A 23,986-nucleotide genomic window follows, 5' to 3' on the forward strand; every position below is an offset into this window, starting at 1 on the left:
TTTTATATACATTTTACATGTTTTAATAGGTCGTTTACTTCAAAAAATGAAAATTTTAAATTGTATAATTATTCACATTTCACATTATGGTCGATCCGTCGTTTCCGTTACCACAAATTACATTTCTTATCCGGATTCATTCCCTTTCCTGCTGGACAATTGTAAGCTTTGGAGAATTCAGGGAAATTCGAGTAACTGCCCCGTACTCTCGTTTCCGGCATTGGGTGCTCATCCGTCTGGAGCAATCGTATTTGTTCTGGCGTGGCATTTTGACAGAACGCCTGAAAGAATTAAATCGTTGCTAACAATTCCAATATTCAAGTTTGATCGTCCATCGAACGGTTTTTTTAACGTTTTGTTTTCATGTCGCCGACACTTTACCTGCGCGAAACCCATAAAGAAGATTTGAGCATCGCTGTAGTCCTCCAATCCCTGCAATCGCAATTCAGACTCGTTCAGTCTCGCTTTTCTGGCCATATATGCATAATATGCAGCTACGAGACCAGCGGAATCGCCGATGTTTTCTCCTAGCGACAATTTTCCATTCACCTGCGAAATTCAGATGATTCAGAAAAAACTTAGTATGATCAAGAGCAAAGAGAGATTTTAAGTAACGCAAAAAAACTTTAGAAAGTATTTAAAGATTTAAAGATAAGATATTAAATTTGATAAGATATTAAAAAACACGAAAATGATCAAAAATTACACACAGATTTAATCTAGAAGATAAAAATTGTTCTCTGCTGAACAAGATTGTTACTTGCTTCAAACAAATTTATATAACATTTAATTATATTTTTTATATATGTTTAATAAATTAGAATCTTTTTATTATGCGCGAATGCTTACATAAACGTTTTCCAGACCTGGCACCAAATAACCGTTGTACTGATCGACAAAGCATTGTGCCTTCTCCTCGTAATTGTTTATAGTTTTCTGCGTCCACCATTCTATGGCATTGCCGTTTTTGTCGTACTTACGACCTGCAAAATGTACATTATACATACGATATTTCGTCAAAAGTCTAGCTGAAAATTACATACCAGTATTATCGAAGCCATGGTTTATTTCATGTCCGACGACAACTCCCAGTGCTCCGTAGTTCATGAACCTGACGAAAAATTATATATAAATTAGAAAGAAAATAATTATATAAAGTAAGAAATTAAACAATTGCAAAAAATGACATTCACATTGCAATTTTTAATAGAAATTTCTTTTTGAACGTATGATGTTGAATTTATATAATATAATATGTGGATTATTTCAATGCAATTTATTAATTCTTGAAAATAACAATGTGTAACATATTATGTCACGTATCTTTCACGTAAATACTTACGCAGGACGATTTTTATCGTATACGGGATTTTGCGTTATGGCAGCAGGGATAACTAAAAGAGGTAAGTTAATAATACAATTCGGATTATTCGAAAGAAAATATAAGTAAGTACTTCTTAACATTTACCAATTGTATTGCCAGATGGATCATAATAAGCATTTACAATCGTCGGTTGCATAAGCCATCTATAAAAAAGAATAATTATCATCTTAATTTCGTGTATATTATTTTATTAAAATTGTTTTAACATTATGTAATATTTTTTTGTAAAAATACGTAATATTATAATAAATTAAAGAAGAATTGTGATAGCTTTACTCGTTTTTATCAACAGGTTTGCGCAGTTTCTGTAAAACTTTTTTGATGTCGAAATTAATTTTATTTATTGCACTCTCGAGATAATCCAAAGTGATAGTTAACTGAAACAAATGAGCGCGATTAGCAACATACACTGTTTTATAACAAAATCAAAATTTTTATGCGTGCGTGCGTGCGTGCGCGCGCGCGCGCGCGCGTGTGTGTGTGTGTGTGTGTGTGTGTGAAAGAGAGAGAAAATAATCTATTTATAGCAATAACAATTCTATATTAAAAATTATTTAAAAAAGAATGTTAAAAGAGTTCAATATTTTTGTCATTCGTTGCTTACACATTTATAAAATATTATTGTCATCAATACACTTACACCATTGTAATATTTATCAATAGCTTCGTTGCTGTACCATTCGGGGATGAGGATTTGCTCTCTCATGCTATCTAATTTCTCAAGAGATACCTTTTTCGTAGGTTCGTCCATCCAAGTGGACGCTGTGATTTGCTCGCGAACGACATTTGCGATATCCTTGATTATCTCGCCGATCTAAAATGAATAATTCAGTTATTTCAATTCAGTAGTTAAGTATCAAGTTTAAATAGTTTAATCAGTTTTATTCGTTTTCATATTTATGTTTAATTCTTATTTGTAAATATTAATAGAACTCACGTATTTTTTATTCTCGAGCTGCACGTATTTGGTGGCAAACTTCTGTGAGATAGCTGTGTGTAAATTGCCATCCTTATTCAAGCAACTCTTCCACCTTGATAAAGTTCATTTAATTAACATTAGCTTTATTATAGAAAAATCTTTAATAGCTATATTAGTCGCTTTTCCAACTTAACATATCATTTCTCACAAAAGATTATAACAACAACAACAATGATAACATAATACCTTGTCAATTCCGGACTCTCGTTTTTGAAATGAGCGGCAAGGCGATAGGCGATTGGTTCGGTAATTTTGGTGTAAGGTAATAGATTTCTGATATGAGTCCATTGCATGTAGTTTACTGAAATCAAATTTCGTTATCGTGACGATAAAAATTCTTTATAAAAAAATTTGTGGCATCTTTACACGACTGGAATATTCTGATAATCTTACTGATAGTACGACTGTTTGTTCGTTCCAGTAGGGACGCCAGAGAGGTAAGATACTTGTACGCCTGAACGACGAGCTTCTCAGATGGTTTGATTACAATTCCTTCTGGCGCAAACAATTTTTGAATTTCATAATGCCAGTTTATCTATAACGAAAATATATAAAGTGCAAGTTAAATGATATAAATAATATATAACTTGTGTAATAATTTAAACATATAAAGTATCAACCAACCTTGCTCTTTTTTGTTGGATGTTGCGCATCATACGCCCGCTGCAATTCTTGAATCGTTAACAAGTTGTAGGTTTTGTCGACATCTCTAGCGTCTTCGAGAGACAATGTCAGCTGCGGATTTTAAAACAAATCAAATTAGTTCAATTGATTGACGTTTCTACGTTAAACTGACTAAATAATCTTATTTCTGTTAAAATAGAACGCAAGATATAATGATTATAATTGTGAAAATCGTTAAAGCTATTTCTAGCGGTATAAAGATATTGAGTGAAAGGAATCTCAGAAAATAAAAAAATAAATTCCGGAAAAGGGAAAGAGAAATCTTAAAAAAAGAAAAAGAAAAAGAATTTGGAAACACATGTTATCGTTGCAGAAACAAGATCAATCTGAAAATTAGACTACGCGGTGATTTCAATTGCAACCTTAGCCAATTCAATCTCGAAATCCACGAGATCAAGCGCGTCCAGACTGAGCGTTTCAGAGTTGATATGCACGCCTCGGTCCTCTATAAAGATATTCGCAGTTTTTTCGATCAGAGATTTATATTCCATCTTCTCCGCAAGGTTCTTTTCAAAACCGATCAGAATGTCGCGCGGAGCATAGAAGTCAGGTTCAACGATCTGAAAAAATATTGATTTTATCCAATTGCCTCGATTTCTTTGTTCGCTTTGTTGTTTTTTCTAAATACCTGTTTTCTTTTAATAAGTGGGAAAATTTGCAATTACTGTGTATTGTTGTATATTTACATAAAATTTCTAATATAGCAAAACGATATTTAGAATATAAATTATGCACGTACTGTAATGATGTTGGTGTCCGACTTCTTTTCGTCTACCGACACCGTTATCCCGTAAAGGCCGTTGTATAACATATTTTTCTCCAACAAGTTGCTAACTTGTTGCCACATTTTATATCCTTTCCATCTCCATTCCCTAGATGTCATAGTTATTGGCCAGCCACCATTCATCTTGACAACTCTTCTAAGGCCACTGATTCCGACCTTCTCGAGCGTCTCTGAAAGTGAAATAAAGGAACGATTTCTCTTCCATCTTTCTCCTGAATTTCCGGTATTCAAATTTGAAAAATACTCGTTTTAATCGATCTGTTTTTTTTTTGTAGCGCTGTTGCACGTACCAGTATCCATGCACATGTTGTATACCTTCCTCGCTTTATTTAAGGAAACCGTATCGTCTGGTTCAGGAGCACCTTCGACGATTTCTGCAGACGATAAACGAACGATCGCAAATTCGTAAAAATTGCAGCAAAAATTATAGGAATCAGAGTAATAATTCAAATAATTGAATTTATATAACATCGTCAATGTTGGAACAATAAATAACAGTTAAACAATATCGTACTTTTAACTTCTTCTAACGTTTTCAGACTCATGATCGACAGCGAGCTAATTCTCGGATACGACACGTTTGCCGGATTCTTCTGTACCCATCCGCCGCAAGCAAATTTGTAAAAGTTGTCGCAAGGATCAATCGTACGATCGATATAATCCAAGATCCTTGACGCTATAAAAAGTAACAAAGATGACGTTACGAAATAAGTCACGCATCGTAAAAGTAATATAGCGTAAAAGGGATGACACATCGTAAAAGCGATGAGAATAATTTATGAACACAGAATAATCTATGAAGTAACAAGATGACGAATTTAAACGCGTACCTTCGTTCACGCAATCTTGCGTGGTGCACAATTCGTAGTCCTGGTTTGTATCATAGTTGTTATTTGGAGCCGCGAACGCTACGTGCGAACACGTTGCGGCCACCAAGAAAGCTCTATAACATTTTTTTAGAAACAAAAAGTACTGTAAATTAGGAAATAATAATAGTGATTATCATCTGCTGTTATCAGGACGTGTATGTTTTAATTTATTGTTTTTTATATTAACTATATATTAACTATATTATATTAATTATAAGTATTATAGAATTATAAGTATTATAAGTATTATAGAAATTAAACTTTTATATCTTTCTTATTTTCCTTTTGTTCTTTTTATCGCTTAATTATACGTTTATTTCCTTTTGCAAATGCGGGAAGTATAACGTACGTAACGCACAATTACAGGTCTAATAATACAGTAATATTAGATCTAGCAACTGTCGTTTCGCTATACATTTTCTGAATTAATTTTATATTAAGAATTGTATATATTTTAATATCTTATAACGCATAGGGCCGTGTAATATTATGCGCAATAAATTAACATATTTTATAGACATATATACATTTTTTATAGACAATTAATGTATATTCTACTATTCTATTATACTATATATAATATATTATATACTATTATATTATATAAACAATATGCAAGTGTTTAATTTATTATTATACTAAAAATAAATGTTATATATGTAAAAAAAGTCTCATATCTTACATAAAGAAACGATGTGTCAGCATGATGGTGGTTCAAAGAAATGCTTCAAGTTGGAAGCATATACTATATATATAGTACTGAAACGATAACACCACTCCGCCGATGGAGACTTTGATGGAGAACTTGTTCAAAAGAACAAGAAAGCAGCCTACTTAAAAGTCTGGCCAATATAATAGTCATGGAAAGATATATGGTCAGATAAGATATTAACAGCATTACACAATTCTATTCAAATGATGCACTCATTTTGCACATAAAAACATTTATACGTAAAACACGATATTGCAAAACACTTGTCCAAATATTAAGTACGTTTGACGTTCGTTATATTTGCAATAAATATTATGCATACTAAATGAAGTCTTTATCCGGATATATTTTTTGTTCAATTAATTAAAATCACATTTTGGATTTTTCCCAAAACAGAATTTTATTTTAATGCAAATATCTTTCTATATCTTTCTATATTATTTTAATGCAATTATATATATATACAGAGTAGAACTTCGATCTTTTAACTGCATATAAAATAATGAATAAATTTTATGTTTACTCTGTTAAATATAGAAACTTATAACTTGTAACTAAGTTCTTATTATTCAAGCTACGTGCTCAACTTCAGTTTTTCAAACATTAGCTTCCATTATCGAAATGAACAAGCTATAATAGAGCTTATAGGAGGAGGGAGAGCTAATAAGTCTATAATTCTTTTGTTATCTAGTTTGAAACTATCTTGTGCCTCGGTATATTTCCAGTCTACTACACTATACTTTTAGTTTGTTGTATTTTTTTTCAAGTATTGTTTTTTTTTTTCTACTTTGGATATTTTGAATTTTTTATAATCCTCAAATTTTATCTTGAAATTTTCAAGGATTGATTATCATATTTTTAAACGTACATACCAATTCTTTATTGTAACTCATATATACAATACATTCTATAGATAATTAAATCTTTTATAACACAAATTTTGTGAATGTTTTTATTATTTTACATAAATTTATTGTTTGCTATAATATATAATACTATGCTAGAGAAATTGCAATAATTTTTCCGAATAAAATTTTCATATTAAGGAAGATTTCTTGAGAAAGAAAAAGGAGATTTTATTTTATACATCAAATGTATTTCGTCTTTCAAATAGTACACAGTCATCACGAGCACACATAAATAAAAAAAGACATCCATAGCAAAAGTTCGGTGGTAAAAAATATATACGAGTACTCATAATAATTCCAAGTTATAAAACAAAATATTCTTGATCTCCTCCAATGTTTTTTAAGTCAAGGTCCATCGAACTAGCGCAGCCTAAAAAAACTCCAGATGTTTTCCATTTACTTTTGTCTTATAAGATTTACAAATGTAGCGAAGCGTACGATATCAGTGAAAAAATTATACAAGCATAAAGACCACGTGTGCTTATTATAAACTTGTATGCTTTCTCGGAAAGCTTATCTCCTTATAGGAAACTTATATTTTTACATTTTTTTTATCAATCTCATTACGATGATGACGACATATAATCTCGGAATGCGATAAAAAAATTCAACAACTCCGATATAAAATCTGGCTTCTTCTCTTATTAGGCTTGTAATTCAAGCTATATTTTATAGTTTATCCAATGATAAAAGATTTGCATGAATATATACATATAATCCAATCATAGAATTTTTCCGTTTGCTATATATACATGTTACGCAATTTTGCAAATTTGTATATTTTTATCAAATAATATAGAAGAATGCGCTTAGATTCTTCCGAAAATGCGCGCCAAGAGATATGTTAATTAATGAGATTTAATTAATAAATTATATTATTACGTCTATTCGTAGTCCAAGCATTTAATCACTCATGTTTAAAATTACTTTTGCAGCTTACTCGTAAATGTTTGCGTTGAATAATCATTACAATGATTACAAATTGAGAAATGTAGGAAGACGGAAAACTGCAATTAAATAATAAGTATAACATCCAATAAGAAAAAGTTGACTAGCACATAAAATTATTTTCAAAATTTATTTGTAAAACATTCGTAATGCTTTTTCTGTATTATTATTATTATTAGCAAACATTTAAGAGTAAACAAAAAGAGGATAATTTAAACGCATATAGCATGTGTACAGATATGTGTACAGATATAAGTTATTAATGAAAGATAATTCTTATCTAATCACAACTCAGAAATGTTTAGTACAATGAAAATTAAAGAGAGCAAACTTAACAGAGGATCATATTGATTTCTATCATCTAGTAATTCTCATTCATCTTTCGTGTGTATATGATACTTAATAATAAACATCTATATCAAAATAAACATAATATAAAAGAAAACGTCAAAATACAAACGTTGAAGTACAAAAATTAAGGCTATAAATATCGAGTATATTTACTGTGCGTACCGTTACATTGCAAAACACAGGATACCAAGATATGAGTGTCGTGTTTTTCCTTTAACAAATATACGAAATATATGAATCGTGTGTGCTGCTATATGTGCGCATATGCGTATGAACACATATGTATAAATTTTATATATTTAAAGCATAATTATCTTCTTCGTGAAAGTACGATACTACGAACATGATTTACAAACTTAGGAATGCGTATTAATTAATGTAAACGTCATTATGAATATTTAATTATTCGTATTCAATCTCTTATACCGGATATCGGATTCATTTGGAGTCGTTCTTATAAACTATTTCAGAAAAGTTTAAAATACATTTGTAATGTAATAGATAAAAAAGAAATATTTGTCCTCGTTCTAAAATAGAAAAAACATCGTTTACTTGATTTATACCTTGTTTTCCTCAAATCATACTGTATCAATTCTATTTTCAAGAGAAAAATTTATGTAATAAAAGAAAAAAATTCAACATTATATACAGTACTTATTCAAAAGTATTATATATAAAAGCGAAAATATACTACGAGTCCGAATGAATTCGACATCTATAGTTATTATCGGGCAAACTATCGTTCTAAAAAAATTAGTCTATCTATATTTCGCTTCAAAATAAGTATGTGTATATATACACATTAAAAATCCATTTCGATATATTTAAGGTGTACATATATACAATTCATGATATGCAATACGATGGAATAAATAAATATATGTATGTGCATGCACATATCTTAATGTAAAAAAGAACTGAGTATTTTATATTACAGTACAAATTAATTATTATTCCATAATAATTACTTAAAGGTATGTTCAGAAGTATGGATACTTATTAACGTCATTGTGATTTTTTTCTCGAAGAAAATGATATCATAAATGTTGTGAAGAAAGCGACTGGCGAATTATTCTCCTAACTGCCGTGTTTCTCTCAGTCTATCGTGTTAGAATTATCTAAGTACTATTATATTGTTATACAACAGTCCGTGAACAGAAGTTTCAAATAATATTCTAAAAAGATTTATCCTTCGATCTCGTGAAAATTTCGACATATTTTTGACGCAAATGAGATTTAATCGAAATAATGTTTAAAAAATATTCCCCGCGCGAGGCAAAATTTAGTGCCTATCATGTTCATTTTCAGCGCAAAATAAAGTCTCCAACAGTACTCTCGCCCCAGGAAGATTTTATATCAAACGTCATCTCGACTAAAATATCATTTGTGCCAAATATCTGTTCAAGCACATTTGCTTGGGATATAGTTTCATTTAATTTCATTAAACCTCCGAGAACAAACTTACTCCGAACTTTATTCGAGCATCTTAAACGGAGGTCTCCGAGTTCAAACGCAGAAGAAATTTGTTCGATTTAGGATGCGCCAATTGTTCGGTGAGATTAAAATGCGGTAATCTATGCGCAGTACACAGAAGCGCCACTTCGCCCTGTCTCAGCTGAAACTCACAACCGTTAGCAATCGGGCGAGAGGGTAGCTCGCCTTCGCACACCAGAGCCCAGTGATGCGATCGCTTTTGCCTCTCCTTCTCGTTCGACAGCACCGGGCTCGCGGCGAAGAACGGTTCGAGGAAGGCGCGCGGCGCCGCGTCTTGTGCCAAACACCGGGCGAGACGGTTCAAAATAGATTCTACGGAATGACGCGGCTGCTGCCGTGTGATTCTCAAGTACTTCTGTAAGGCTCTCGCCATGGAGGGAAACACCGCCTGCGCGGCCTCCATAGGGTCCATCGGCCCAGGATTCGGCGTGGAGTCCACCTCGGAGTGCAAACGTTTGATATGCGCGAACGCCTCCTCGGCGGCGGTGATGAGTCTCGCGCGGCGTTTCCGCACCCGTCGCTCGTAATCGTGCTCCTCGTAGAAGCGCTCGTTGTGACTGGAGTCACGGCGACGCGCCTGTGCCGCCAGGACCGCCCGGTCCCCGCTACCGCCGCGCGACTGCATGCCGCCGGTCACTCCACCATCGACCTCGTAGAACTTGAAGCTCGACTGCTTCCTACCGGACTTCGGGACCGGCAGCCTCTCCAAGTACGGATTGTAAATCGGAAATTCTGTATAGTATTTCTCTAGAACCCACACGGCTGCTCTCTGTATCGACAACTGGCCGATCGCGTAAGATCTCGATTCACCGTCCGGCGATCTAACGACCTGTAAACAAAAAAAAATATCCAATTATATATATATAAAATTCAATATATAAAATATATATATATATATATATAATTCAAAATGCATGTTGCAATCAGACTGAGTAACCAATATCAAAAACATTTACGCACCTTAAGATAAAACGTAGGCTGTAGATGACGAACTTCGATAAGGAGCACTGCGGTGTAATGTATAAATAGGAGTGTATTGGCAAGGGTACCTGCGTAATTTACTAAACTTTTGTACTCTGTTATTTCGCCATTGGCAACAGTCTTAGCACTCTCGGTGACCTGAAAAGTATCGGGAGCACTTTAGCAACGACGCGAACATTCGCGAAGAATGGCTGCGCGAATCACGGGGTCCAAGGATTATATTATTACCTGTACAACGTAAAAAAGCCAATAAGTACAAATGCACAGTGTGGTGAGCAGCAGCACTCCCGCCTTGAATAGAAATATGCGCGGCATGGTGGCGGTGCGCGGACGCAGGAACACCGCCCAGCTACCGACGGCCAGTAGCACCAGCTTGAAGGCCAATCCCAGCAGTTCGCCCTTGCACTCGGCGTTGCAGGACAGCAGGTGCAATTTCTGCTGCATCGTCAGTACCGTTGTCGAGTCGGGAAAGAATCCCAGCTTAGGCAGAATGACCATGGCTATAGGGCTAAGGAAGGCGCTTATTCCGAGTATCATCGCCACGATCGGGCCGACGTAGCGATTGCAGTTGGAGCCGAACGTGCCGTCGGCCTCGTTCGGCCAGTGGCTCACGTCCTCGGTCGATTCCGACCTGTCCGAGGTGTTGCCGGTGACGGCGGTGGTGTTCTCCCCCCAATTCTCATCCTGCGGCAGTATCTGCACCTCGATCACCTCCTGGCCCATGTTATCCACGCTGTCCCCGCGTACGTTCACCGTCGTTTGAAACGGAGCCATTTCGCTAGTGTCCAAATTCTGCCTCTCCTTCCTTTGACTTCGATTGCTCCTGTCATAGAGAAAATTACAGAAGATTAAAAAAAATAAATAAATAAAAACGAGAAATCACAAGATCTTCAGCAGTCACAATTTTAGTCATTGATGGAAATAACTCGCCAGTGTTTCAGTCGTATAACTGTATACACGTATGTACGCACAAATACACACGTTCGGAGAATCATTAAAACGTCGATCTTTTTAGGACGATTAAGGTGAAACTTATCCAGGTGATATGTATACCTAGCGGTGCGGTGAGAATGCTGCTTGTGATGCTGCTTCTGCGAGCCGTGGGAACGATGATGCTTCTGGGAGCTTCTGCTGTGGTGGCTATGGCTATGCTCGCTAGCCCCGGACTTTACGCTCTCCGTCTCCATTCCACGACAAAGGCTACCGTCCGCTCGCTACCCCATAAGAGCATACCCTCTCGTGCGCGCGGACTCGAACGGCGTACACATGTATCGCGACGCAACCGCGGAGGGAGGAGGGTTGCGCGACGAGTGGCCTCACCTCCGCGTCCAGGCCGCGTTCCGCCAAAGCGCGCTTTGCCGCTTTGCCCCCTCGTCAAGACACGCTATCGCCGCGCGTCCACGGTCCAGGCATACTCGGAGCGTCGCGGCGTCGTCGCGGTCACGTGCACCCTTGACATTCCGCTATCCGGCCGAGACGATCCGCAGAAGGAGGGGAGTGGCGGGGACGGGGAGGGGGACCCGGTCGCCGCCGTCGCCGGTGCGACGTGAGACCGGTACCGTCGAGCGATCGGCGAAAACCGCGACCCTCGGAGCCGCACGCGTGAAAAAAACGGACGCCGACACGCCTAACGTTTTATTATTCCCACCCCCTCCGTCCGGCTCGGAGCACAGCCGTGCTACCACATTCCGGAGTAATTGCTGCGATTGAAAACACTGCTGCGGTCGCGTCTCTAGGGGAATTTTATCCCCCGCGATTACGCGCCGAGGGAGACCCATGCTCATGAATTATCTATAGAGAGGGCACCGCTTATGGCGCTTATGGCTAGTTACACGTTTCCGTATTAGGCCGGGAGCACATGAAATGCATAAATGCGGCATAAGTATAGCATAAGGCGGCTAGACCAATAAGAATCTTATGTAAATCAATATGGCGACTTTATACTGGCTGCTCATTGGTCCAGCGGGCTTATGCTATGCTAAATGCTTATGCTTTGTTAAGCCCATATCAGACTAAAGATTGAGATTGAGATTGAATTGGGATTTAACCAATTAGAAGAAAGAAAATCAATCTCAAATTTAGTGAACTTTGTTTTAATTGGTCAAATTCCATTACAATCTCAATCTCAATCGTTAGTCTGATAGTCAAAGTCTGATACGGGTTTTATGCATTTCATGTGCTCCCGGCTTTAGGCTGGCTACACACCCAGCGCGATTTCGTCGCGACGCGCGCGATATCCAATCGGCTTTTAGCTTTACCGTTGTTCTTAGTCTAAAGCTGTGCGTTTATTGGATGTCGCGCGGGACGAACATCGCGGCTGGTGTGCAGCCAGCCTTATTCGTGAAGGCAAAAGACGCAAGGAAACGCAGGTTTTCGTTTCTATTACGTTTCTGAGAGTTTTTACAGCTTTTTTTTATCGCTGCTTCTTATAACGTGAGTTTTGCTTTAATGTAAAATTAATTCGATATTATACTTGGTTTGTCGATTCGAGAAATTAATTTTCGGCGTTGTTTAATTTATTTATATGTGACGATTAGAAATTCACTGCTACGAGAAAGAAAATATTTGTCCTTTTGTTTTCATGATGCCAATTAGTTTTCTCGATGCACTTATTTTTTAATTATATTGAAAACATTCTACTTATTTTATTAATAAAGATTAAGCTATTTGATTTGTCCTTATTTTTGAATAATATTCTTTCAACAATGACAAAATAATGTACTAAAGATAAATGATAGGTTAATAAAACGGGTGATATAGTATATTTTCGGTAAAAATAATAGTATGTTATTTTCCAAGTATTATATGCTGTATATATAAATGATTAAATATTAATAATATATAAATTTTTATTTGCAGGTAACAGTAAAAATTATACTGTGTTTTGACACTATATAAACACTGAAATTAAATAAAACATCGGCTGTATATCAGCGCCTGATTCTAGACTTGCCTCAGGCAGCTTATATCATTAAAATCAATGCTGATTATAAACAAAAATTATTACCGTTGATTCTTTCTAAATATTTACACGATGCAGGTTCCAGTGAAAGATGAACCGTTAAATGATGCTTATATTGATTACCCGATCACAATAAAAGATGAACCGTTAAATGATGCTCATATTGATTACACGATCACATTAAAAGATGAACCGTTAAATGATGCTTATATTGATTACACGATGCAGATCATATTGAAAGATGAACCGTTAAATGATGCTCATATTGATTATTTTGGATCATTATTAAAAAATTGTTCGGATTACCAACCACGTGAATCATGGGAAATCCAATGTCCTGATTTGATCGAACCAGTTTTTAAAGATCAAAAGCATATTCAACTATTATATAGCTGTAGTGATACAATATCTAATTCAACTAGACATTGGGTTTGTAGTTATTACGATAAAAGAAGAATTTATATTTATGATTCATTAAATTTAAAACAATTGCCTGAGCATTATAAAGTATTTCTTGATAAATTATATCCATTTCATCCTTTCAAAAAAAAACCAGTTGTATTTCCAAAAGTTCAAGAGCAATCCAGTAGTAATGATAGTGGAGTTTTTGCGATTGCATTTGCAGTATCACTTTTATTTAATGTGAAGCCAGATACTGTTATGTATGATAAAAATTTAATGCGTGAACATTTGAGACAGATGTTTCAATTGAAAAAATTGGAACATTTTCCTCGAATCATAAGGCCTGGTGATCCACCAAAATTGTTTTCTTTGGAGGAACTCCGCAGAAGAAGAATATTAGCTGACAAAAGACGAGAACGTCGACAAAGAAGTAAAAAAAGAAAAGAAAGTTCCGTGAACTTCCAAGAACAAGATGACATAATAATAAACAAAGAAGTAATTTTCCCAGAACAAGATAACATAACAATAAAAAAAGAAGTAATTTTCCCAGAACAAGATCACATAACAATAAAAGAAGTAAACTTCCAAGAACAAGATAACATAACAATAAAAAAAGAAGTAAACTTTCAAGAACAAGATAACATAACAATAAAAAAAGAAGTAATTTTCCCAGAACAAGATGACATAACAATAAAAAAAGAAGTAAACTTCCAAGAACAAGATGACATAACAATAAAAAAAGAAATAAAAGAAGAAATACTTGAAAATTATACGTAACAACACATATTGTATCAGATTTGTTCTTCCAAAATATATACTTCATACTAGCAAACTTTGGTTTATAATGTAATGCCCTATCTTTCTTCAAACATCGCCAGCATCCTTCTAAGGTTCCTAATATTCATATACATATTTCTACTGTTGATCAAGCTCGAATTATACATATAATAATTATATCTAGCTTCGATCAAACTACTATTTTCGAAATCAAAATAACTGTTAATTTTTAGCTCTCTAATTTCTATTTAATATTTGAATATTTATCATGCTTAAAATTTGAATTAATTTATAAATAGACTAGTATGTCGAACTGTCTCAAGATACAGTCGACAAATCCTTCCAAATAAAAAATACCTAAAGCATTTTTAAAAGTAAAACACACTTTGATTCTCTTTGTAAATGTATTTCAAATAATTATTACACGACGAGAGGAGTGGGTTGAGAAGGTATATCTTTAGACGGTTTCACCTCGGAAATCGGAACGGACGGCGGTACTTCTTCTTTCGGCTCCACGATGGATACGTAATCCGGAAGAGGCTTCTTCGGGCCGCTCTTGCCGTTGGGATCCCAAGGAAGCATAATTTTAACCTTGATTCCTAATACCCCTAAAATATATTTAAAAAAAATACAATATAACATTTTTATAAGTATTTTTTATTATACATATAAGTAACTATAAAAACGAGGAACTAGATATATATTCAGATGTTACCTATTGGTGTAATTTTTACAAATACATTATATTAATTAAAGAAATAATCGTAATACCGTGAATCTAACCTAACCTAACCCAAAACAAGGAATATGATCTAGATATATATTCAGATGTTACCTATTGGTGTAACTTTTATAAATACACTATATTAATTAAAGAAATGATCGTGATAACGCAAAATCGTACCTTGCCGAAGAAGCACATGCCGGGTGGCGCTGTTCACGTACTCGTTAGTCGGCTCGCCCGAATGGATCATGAGGCCGTCGACGAATTTCATCGACTTCGCTCTCTGCCCGCGCAGTTTACCACTGACAACCACCTCGCAACCTTTGGCACCTGACTCCATGATGAAACGTAGAACACCGTAACACGCCCTGATTACAAACGAAACTTTCAATGAAAAAATAGTGGTAGAAAATACGAGCGACAAGAACGGAGTGTGAACGGCCTTGCTTTACCTTCGTACAGCGAGACCTCCGATCAGTTTATACCGGAGGGATTCCGCCTGCGCGATGGCGCACAGCCCACGCGTGGCAACCTTCTCGGCGTACAACTCGACGTTCTGCGGTTCCTTGAAATTGAACCGTTTCTGCACTACGGACGTAAGCTCCCTGATCCTGCGGCCCTTTTCGCCGAGCACGCTCTGCGTGTGGGTGGCCAACAGGATGATCTCCGTCCGGTTCGGCGTAACGCGGACCTCCACGCCCGAATAGCCATCCTCGGCGAGTTCGCGGGTCAGGAACTCGTTTAGCTCAGCCCTGAAGACACCATCTCCCACAAACTGAAAATAAAAATAAAAAAGATAAACATTAATAACACCAAGTTTCATTTCTCATCTCGAGCACATACACCTGATATAACCTCAAAAATTTGTTTACTGAAATAAACGCAGTCACACAACATCAAATAGCAAACAAGAAGTAAGAGAACGTTGCGTTGAACATTAATATGCATCAAACTGAATTCCGCAAAATTTTATATATACGTTAAATAATTTTGTAGCAGGACACGTGGAATCCCTCGTAAAACCCACGTGCAAGTGAAAAACCGACGTGGAGAACATATGTCATATTTACGCGATTATATCATTCGCCTAATTTTTGACAAAATTATCATTCCGAAAGATTCCAGCATCGCAGCGAATATGTTTCAATATATGGTCTCAAATTTATTATATTACGTATTTATTATGAATTCTTGAAAATTACTAACCTTTCTCTTCTTCGATATCGAACGGTTTTCCATGTTTTCCACTAATGTTCCTTGGGACACTCGTGAATCAAAATTTCCCTCAACTGAATTACGGCTAAAACACAAGGAGAATTACATTACAATTGTTTAAAAGCCTTGGAACGTATGTTTCTTTGCCGAATTTACAGCATTAACCCGTCGCTGACTTCTCCTAACCTCTCACACGTCGAATCGAATCACGTCGAAATATCGAATACACCAGACTGACTAGACGTCAATATCGTCATTCGATAATATCGAATAGTCGATATTTTTTATAGCTCGATATAAAAATATCGAATAGTCCGTGCTATATTCATACCAAAAACGTAGACTAACCTTAATCCAGGTTTAACTTACTTCGTATCTTTTTCAACTTTAAAGAATTAAGAAGAAAGATAAAAGGCAAATGAAACCGTACGATTGAAGTTAATCTACGTCCGGTGTGGAAATGGACAAAAACGCAAGCGTCCCCGCGCGAGCGCTGTGCAGGTCGCAGGAGCCATAACGGCGTCTGCTGGCGCTCGCGGGACCGCGCATGCGCGAGACTCGCTCGTCGTCCCTCCATCTCGCAACGCACAGGTAGCGGAGGTAGCCTGGTCTGTGTCGCGGATTGTTATCGTCGCCGTTACTTATGTTCCCACTCGCGCTGTGAATAGTGTGATTTCCACGTTTTCTATTTCCATTGCCTCGCACGCGCTCCCCGAGGGCCAGATTCCCCGTGCTCGCGTCGCATGAGGCACGGCGAGATCGCTTGGTCGCTCACTCCCTTCCGTCGACGGGCACTCTCGCCGCCAGGATGCCGAAGAGGAAACACCAGGCCCTCATAGATTCCGACAGCAGCGGGAGCGCGTCGGAGAGCGGCTCGGACTTGGACAATGTAAGTAGCTCGACAACTTGACTTTACGTACCTACGAAAGTCCCGTGCCCGTATAACCTCTGGTGGAGGCTGAAGGCGCAAATCAGCGAAAATTCGCCGTCCGGTGAAGCGACGTAACGAAAACCCCCTCAAAGTCCCGTGCCATTCACTCTCGCGTTCGCTGTCGTACCGTGCAGGACATTTGAGGCTTGCCGAGATCTTTGTTGTACGAATCCGCAAAATGCACCCCCTCCCCTCCCCGCCCTGAAGTGCGTTCATGTTCAAAACGTTTTCGTGCAATTTACGGCAATATTTGCCCCATAAAAATGCATTCGTGTATATCTATGAATATTTTATGTATCTCTTACGAATTACGAATGATTGGTTTAAAGTGAAACAGTAGGCTTGTTCTTGTCATTTTTTTTTTTGAATTTCTACAAATTTTTGCTCAAAACGAGAATATTTTTGGTTAGAAAAAAAGAGAGAAAAGGAAAGCAAAGACTTTGAGTACAAAAAATGCAAGCAACGCAAACAGATCTAATAGATTTGTTTTTTTATGACTGCACTAGAGCTGCATGAACCGTACTAGAATATTGAATATTTTAAATATGAAAAATGTACACTAATATTCAGCAACTACAAGAAACAAATCTAATGTCTCTCTTGACTTTTTTTTTATTTTTCAACTGTCTGGATTTTTCTTTTTAACGCTTGATTATACACTTTATTTTGAACATGGATAATATAGTGCAGCTGCTGAAAGTAGATAATAATAACCTTCGGTTGGCGGCAATCGGGAGTAATAAATATAAAATATAATATGTGTGACTATAATATGTCACAGCTGATATGATGTTATGAGCTTGTGAAAGCTTGTGAAGCTTAATGCATTTTGGAATTGAGCTGCTGTTATCATTTCTGTGATTGCATTATTATCGCATATTTCACTATTATGATTTTCACTATGCATTCATAATTGAGCACGTGTTTTTTTAACTTAACTTCAGGATCTGTTGTCACTGGCAAAGAAAAAGAAAGGAAAGTCCCAAGATGATTCTCAGTCAAACGAGGATAATGCATCTATTAAGAAAGACATCAAACACGAGTCGGATATATCAGATTCTGATGATAACTGGAATAACAAAGCTGGAAAAACGAAGAAGAAAAAAGCGTCAAAGAGAAGCAAACGAAAGATGACTAAGTCCAGCTCAGAGGACAGTGCCAGTGAGAAGGAACCAGCTAAACAGCTTTCAGAGCCAGAAGAAGGTGCGCAGTAATTCAATTTATTTTAAATGTATATTTTTTTTAACATACGAATATGATCACTCTTTTTAGTTTGTTATATATATATATATATATATATAATAAGTAACAGTCGTTTTATTGCGACAGGTGAGGTATCGGATTCCGATCCGGGTGGTTCCAGTTCGAGCCAAGAAGAATTCAACGATGGCTACGACGACAAGCTCATGGGAGACGCGGAGGATCAGGCTAGACTTGCGCAAATGACCGAGAAGGAACGCGAACAGGAAATTTTCAAACGAATCGAGCAGCGCGAGATTATGAAAACCAGATTTGAAATCGAGAAAAAGCTGAGAATGGCCAAGAAGCAAGAGCTGAAGAAGCAGAAGGAATCGAAAAAGAAGGAGAAGGGCGTCGAGGAGAAGCAGAAAATAGATCGGGCGCCGGATCCTAAGGAGAGAAGTAAAGACCGCAAGAAGACGATAGAGGAGAAGCAAGACAAGAAGTTCCATGCGATGTCGTTGCTCAAAGCTAGACGCGAGGAGAAGAAGGAACGAGGTAAGGTATCGCGGACCATATCGCTACCTTTGCACGTTGCAAACGTTTCTAATACGCCGATTCTTTTTCCAACAGAGGAAAAGGAGAAACAGAGGATAGAGCAGCAGCAGCAACAGTCAAAGGACATGGAGGAAGAGGAGTTGGACGACGATCATAAGAGTGGTGCGAACAAAACGAAACTCAAGGCCTCCGATATATATTCCGACGACAGCGGTTCGTCGGACAGCGGAGAGGAAGAGGAAGTCGCTAAACCGACGTCTCAGCGTCGATCGTCCACGAGTGAGAGTCGCGATTCGGATTCCGACAACGATAAAAAGTAAGTTTTCAGGCTGCTTCTCGTGCAAATGATACATCCTGCGTCTCTCGGTTGCGTCAGTTATATTTACATTCGATATTCGTTGTTTTCAGATCGATCACTAGCAGCAAAGCCAGACCCAAGAAGCCAGTGTACATCAGTACTAAGGAAGATCTAAACAAGATTCGACTGTCCCGTCACAAGATGGAGAGATTCGTTCACCTGCCCTTCTTCGACCGAGTGGTGCAGGGTTGCTTCGTAAGAATAGGAATTGGCAACAACAACGGTAAACCTGTCTACCGAGTGGCCGAGATAAGCGGCGTGTGCGAGACGGGGAAGATTTATCAGCTCGGCGGCACGCGGACGAACAAGGGGCTGAAGTTGCGTCACGGCGCGCAGGAGCGCGTATTCAGGTTGGAGTTCGTCTCGAATCAGGAATTCACGGATTCCGAGTTCTTCAAGTGGAAGGAGACCTGCGCGCTGCAGGGAATATCGACGCCCACGTTCGACGAGGTCGAGCAGAAGTTGAAGGACATCAAGGAGGCGCTGGTGTACGAGTTCAAGGAGGAGGACATAGAGAAGATAGTGCGCGAGAAGGAGAGATTCAAGCAGACTCCCTACAATTACGCGATGAAGAAGGCGCAGCTGATGAGAGAACGCGACGCGGCCAATTGCAGAGGGGACGACGAGACGGCCAGTCGACTTAATCAGGAGTTGAGCGAACTGGAGGAGCGCGCGTCGGAACTGGATAAGATGCGCACGGCAACGATTTCCAGTATATCGTACATAAACGATCGCAACCGCAAGAAAAACGTGGAGGAGGCTGAGAAGGCCATAATGGTAATATTGGTGATATGGGCGCGTTGTTTATTGCGATATTTCGATTTCGACTAACCGAATTGTTATAACAGGAAGAACTGAAGGCTAACAAGGGTAAGAAGGTCGACGACCCGTTCACCAGGCGAAGTACCAAGCCGAGGATGGTGTACAAGCCGGAGGATGACTCTGAAGTGGTGGCGACGATTCCGGTAAATGACAAATCGAATCCTCATCCGGCTGGAGATTCAGGGTCGGCTGACAAGGAGAATGGGCAGGATTCCAAGAAGAAGCAGAGCACAGAAGACCTGTTCAATGCGCACGATTTCGATATAACAATCGATTTGGAGGTTCCTATTCCAAGTAAGTTTCGCGAGACGACGATTCGTAGTTAACGAATATTTCACTCAACGATTTATTAAGTAAAAGCATGTGGAGTACAAATATTTGTGTAATTTATACAATTTTATTTCTAGACAATCCCGTTAGCGTTTTACCGAAGCCCATTAATAACATCAAGGATACAGGACCTCGCCGATCGTTAAATCTAGAAGATTACAAAAAGAAACGCGGTCTTATCTAACAGTGCATACGTCTTTAATATCGTAGAGATATGATAAGGCCACTATTGTGTCGGAAGGTTGTCTAGCAATTAAAAATGTTATCACCTCGTTTCGTCTCTGTCGAATGTTCCGTTTAACAAGAACGGAGGGCACGTATTCGTAATGGTTGACTGAGAGATTGTAGGTTATTTTTAACATTTGCAATGTTACGACTAATAGCGAATTCATCTATTTAATACGTTGAGTGGTTAACGGTTTGCTAATTCTATACACGCCGGATTAACGCTGGTATTGTATTACAGTTACTTATTAATAAATAAAGGAATATTAACGAAACAAACTATACGATACTTGATGGCGTTTAGAATTAATAATATGATGTCAGATTAATGACTATATCCGCGCATTCGGATATGTAACTTTATGTACGATATATGGTCATTGCTGTCATATTAACATGTATGTCACTTAATTGAAGTTCCAATACGCGCTCTTCAATTCAGGTAATTATTCGCCGTATAAATAGAATTGGTAACTACCACGAACATTTATCGTGACACTCAACGTATTAAAGAGGTTCAATTAAGAAGGTTCCAACGAATCGGTTCCTATTACATACTCCAAATAGCGATGATGCTGTTGCTAGATGGAAAATATGATCACAAATGCAACGATTGCATCACACAGAGCAATTGTTTGATAATTGCAGTACTTAAGGAATAAGGTATATTATTTGGTTTATCGCGAAAAAAATATTATCTTACGTTTTATCACACATCTTCCAATACCATATATGGTGGGAAAACTATATCTTATACTTAACTGGAAAGGAAAGAGAGAGAGAGAGAGAGAGAGAGAAGAAACGAAGAAAGACATATTTGTACTGAAATAATGAAGTTATTTACCAAATAACTAAAATACTTCGTACAAATAAAAATATATTGTTTATATAAGAATTAACTTTATGTTGTAAGTGATATAGGATTTTATGTTATACACGATAGAATAAAGATCATGCTAAAAGGCCATTTTATCAAAAAAAATACGTATAACTTCAACGTAAATACAACAATACTATACATTAATATAAATTAGATACACTTATATCTTTTTAATTGCACATATTCTGTACGTTTTACCGCAGGTGTATTATTCATTAATGTACAGTATATTGTCATTTCAACATCTCTCTCAATTTACTGCCTAGATACCATATATAATTCATTATTTTCTATTGAGGAACAGCAAAACTTGTATATAAATATTTTTGAATTATAATTTTTATCGTTTGAGACCCTATTAATGCGATAGTGAGAAAAAGTATTTTTTAGCAATATCGATTTTTTTTTCGTTTGAAAAATTAAGAAACTAAAATAGGTTAATATAACTGCCTGTCGCTTACGTATTTTTTTATTACTTTAATATCGCCGAAAAAGATTGTGTCAAACGTACGAAATAATGTTTCGGTTTTATAACTGTATTTATGACTATGACATGTAGAAAGTATGTATAAAACGAATGTTACATCGTATTATATTATAACAAGACATCTCTATATTTCTTTCGAATTAGTATGTACATACGTGTATTTAGGTGTGTGTGTGTGTGTTATATAAGCACGGACAAAAGACTAGAATCCTTTTCTTAATCCATTTAATAAGCTATTATTTTTCTGACGTAGAAAGTATCGTCATGAATATCGTAATCGTGTAATTGCTAACAATAAGTATTGTAAAACTGTAGAAAGCAATCCTTATATTTGTACAATATACGTTTGTATGAAACATATGTATGAAGGATTAGCATGCTGATATAATAGACGTTAATATTTATAATACTCAGAAGCGATGAAGAATAGATAACGTTTTAAATTATAAACTCATACATATATATATATATATATATATATATATATATATATATATGTATGCTATGTATTAGAGTAAATTTTATATATACATATATAAATATATAACATATATATATGTATGTATATAAAATTTGCTAATAATGTCGAGATATACAACATCACACACATATACAAACGCGCACGCATATAATAAGTTGCTTTATGTTTGTATATTATGTCTTTTTATTATTGTAATATGTGCGTTTTTTTTGTTAGAATACATGTTTTCGCGCGGAAAAAAAACATGTATATAAGATTTCACTTCTAGCAATTATATCATGTATGTTACAAAAATTTCAAAGTACATATATTGTCTGCTCAAGATGCATCTTTTTGTAACATGTAATGCCACTCTCGTATGTATAAAGATAATAATGTTATAAACTATATACAACTGCTAATAGCATTTAAAAAGAAATATATATATATATATATATATATATATATATTTCTTTTTTATATACATATGTGTGTGTGCGTACGTGGATGTGGGTGTTTATTCTAGGATATATTTCATATTTATTCTACTAGATATCTTATATATTTTTTGGATCGACTAAGCGCATTATTGTCAAAAAATTCTGTATTTTGTTACGATATTTTTCGTATATAATTTCTGTATCGAGCATTATATATCTTTGCTTTTCATTATTCCACGAAATCTATCCTAATAGAAAATTTACACAGGAGCGACTTCGACTGAGTTTCGATTAATTTGATCGGCAATGAATGAATTCAACCGACAGAATCGTTTTTCGCTCTTTCAAATTGTCTCATCTTTTTCTTTTTTTACATATAGAAACAATTTTTTCTGTATGTTAAACAACTTTAAAAAATTATAATACAAATTAAGAAACGATTAAAACGCCAATACGGTCCAAAAAATTAATAATTGTATCCGTGTTAACAAGTACTGGCGTTACGTTGATAAGTTAATCATCAGATAAGATAATTGGAGTTTGATGAATAAATATCGATATGTGTATACATGTGATAAATATTCCCAAATATGGATCGAACATTTTCTCAGGGCATGTGGACGACGCCGTGCCGGGGAGAGTCTCGGTACATCCCTTGGCCCCTGCTTTACCGGCGATCGCGGCGGCGCACGCCGCGGTCGCGTGTTTCGGCGAGGACACTCGACGCGCGCGCAGTCGCGACGCGTGTGCGCCGGACATATCGTTCGTACGCCGCCGCTGCCCATATAAGGCAATTTCCCCACGTCCCTGGCGGCGATTGGGCCGCGCGACCGGCACGTCCCCGCGTCAATGACTGATTCCTCCCGAAACGAACGTGGCCGCGAATCGATCTCGCGTACACGTGCACGCCGGATCGACCTCGGTCGCCCCCGACCGCGGAATATTTCGCGTTATCGCGTTTACCGCCATCCCCCGCCGCCGCCGAGCTCCAATTCGTATTTGTCGCGCGTTCCCGTCGCCACGATCCGCCGCGCGATTCTGCTTCACGCGCCCAATAAATACGCGGCTCGCGGGCGCGACGCGTTCGTTTATCCGGTTTTTTTTTTTTGCGGTATCATACATTGCGGCTGTGGGGCATACCG

General features: G+C 37.0%; 5 protein-coding genes across 8 annotated transcripts; 2 read left to right on the top strand and 3 right to left on the bottom strand.

The window, feature by feature from the left end:
* Positions 1 to 18: 18 nt before the first annotated feature.
* On the bottom strand, positions 19 to 5,728 carry LOC105451498 (membrane metallo-endopeptidase-like 1). The gene is made up of 18 exons (XM_011691981.1): positions 5,383 to 5,728; positions 4,662 to 4,774; positions 4,346 to 4,507; positions 4,122 to 4,205; positions 3,787 to 4,001; positions 3,410 to 3,607; positions 2,988 to 3,098; positions 2,757 to 2,898; positions 2,550 to 2,664; positions 2,322 to 2,415; positions 2,025 to 2,198; positions 1,661 to 1,761; positions 1,469 to 1,527; positions 1,343 to 1,394; positions 1,044 to 1,111; positions 850 to 983; positions 382 to 549; positions 19 to 281 (listed from the first exon to the last, which is right to left on the bottom strand). Exons 1-18 carry the CDS (start codon positions 5,403 to 5,405, stop codon positions 108 to 110), a joined length of 2,187 nt encoding a protein of 728 aa, XP_011690283.1. The 5' UTR covers positions 5,406 to 5,728; the 3' UTR covers positions 19 to 107.
* Positions 5,729 to 8,536: 2,808 nt separating this feature from the next.
* LOC105451499 (vang-like protein 1) lies at positions 8,537 to 11,494 on the bottom strand. The gene is made up of 4 exons (XM_011691982.1): positions 11,148 to 11,494; positions 10,323 to 10,917; positions 10,074 to 10,232; positions 8,537 to 9,942 (listed from the first exon to the last, which is right to left on the bottom strand). The coding sequence occupies exons 1-4, from the start codon at positions 11,279 to 11,281 to the stop codon at positions 9,106 to 9,108; spliced, it is 1,725 nt and encodes a 574-aa protein (XP_011690284.1). The 5' UTR covers positions 11,282 to 11,494; the 3' UTR covers positions 8,537 to 9,105.
* A 936-nt stretch (positions 11,495 to 12,430) lies between these two features.
* Positions 12,431 to 14,290, top strand: LOC105451500. The gene is made up of 2 exons (XM_011691983.1): positions 12,431 to 12,527; positions 12,954 to 14,290. Exon 2 carries the CDS (start codon positions 13,129 to 13,131, stop codon positions 14,233 to 14,235), a length of 1,107 nt encoding a protein of 368 aa, XP_011690285.1. The 5' UTR covers positions 12,431 to 12,527; positions 12,954 to 13,128; the 3' UTR covers positions 14,236 to 14,290.
* A 330-nt stretch (positions 14,291 to 14,620) lies between these two features.
* LOC105451502 (40S ribosomal protein S3-A-like) lies at positions 14,621 to 17,336 on the bottom strand. 4 transcript variants are annotated; one of them, XM_011691985.1, is made up of 5 exons: positions 17,095 to 17,336; positions 16,166 to 16,259; positions 15,412 to 15,734; positions 15,140 to 15,327; positions 14,621 to 14,843 (listed from the first exon to the last, which is right to left on the bottom strand). In XM_011691985.1, the coding sequence occupies exons 1-5, from the start codon at positions 17,319 to 17,321 to the stop codon at positions 14,656 to 14,658; spliced, it is 1,020 nt and encodes a 339-aa protein (XP_011690287.1). In that variant the 5' UTR covers positions 17,322 to 17,336; the 3' UTR covers positions 14,621 to 14,655. The 4 variants fall into 4 exon arrangements, with proteins under 4 accessions (XP_011690287.1, XP_011690291.1, XP_011690289.1 ...); XM_011691989.1 differs by lacking the exon at positions 17,095 to 17,336 and adding an exon at positions 16,361 to 16,457; XM_011691987.1 differs by lacking the exon at positions 17,095 to 17,336 and adding an exon at positions 16,351 to 16,428.
* Positions 16,734 to 22,064, top strand: LOC105451501 (RNA polymerase-associated protein RTF1 homolog). The gene is made up of 7 exons (XM_011691984.1): positions 16,734 to 17,063; positions 18,050 to 18,308; positions 18,435 to 18,842; positions 18,918 to 19,158; positions 19,251 to 19,977; positions 20,049 to 20,316; positions 20,430 to 22,064. Exons 1-7 carry the CDS (start codon positions 16,983 to 16,985, stop codon positions 20,534 to 20,536), a joined length of 2,091 nt encoding a protein of 696 aa, XP_011690286.1. The 5' UTR covers positions 16,734 to 16,982; the 3' UTR covers positions 20,537 to 22,064.
* Positions 22,065 to 23,986: the final 1,922 nt, after the last annotated feature.

This window comes from Wasmannia auropunctata, unplaced genomic scaffold, assembly GCF_000956235.1.
Source record: "Wasmannia auropunctata unplaced genomic scaffold, wasmannia.A_1.0 LD336050.1, whole genome shotgun sequence".
In the NCBI taxonomy this organism is placed as follows: Eukaryota; Metazoa; Arthropoda; class Insecta; order Hymenoptera; family Formicidae; genus Wasmannia; species Wasmannia auropunctata.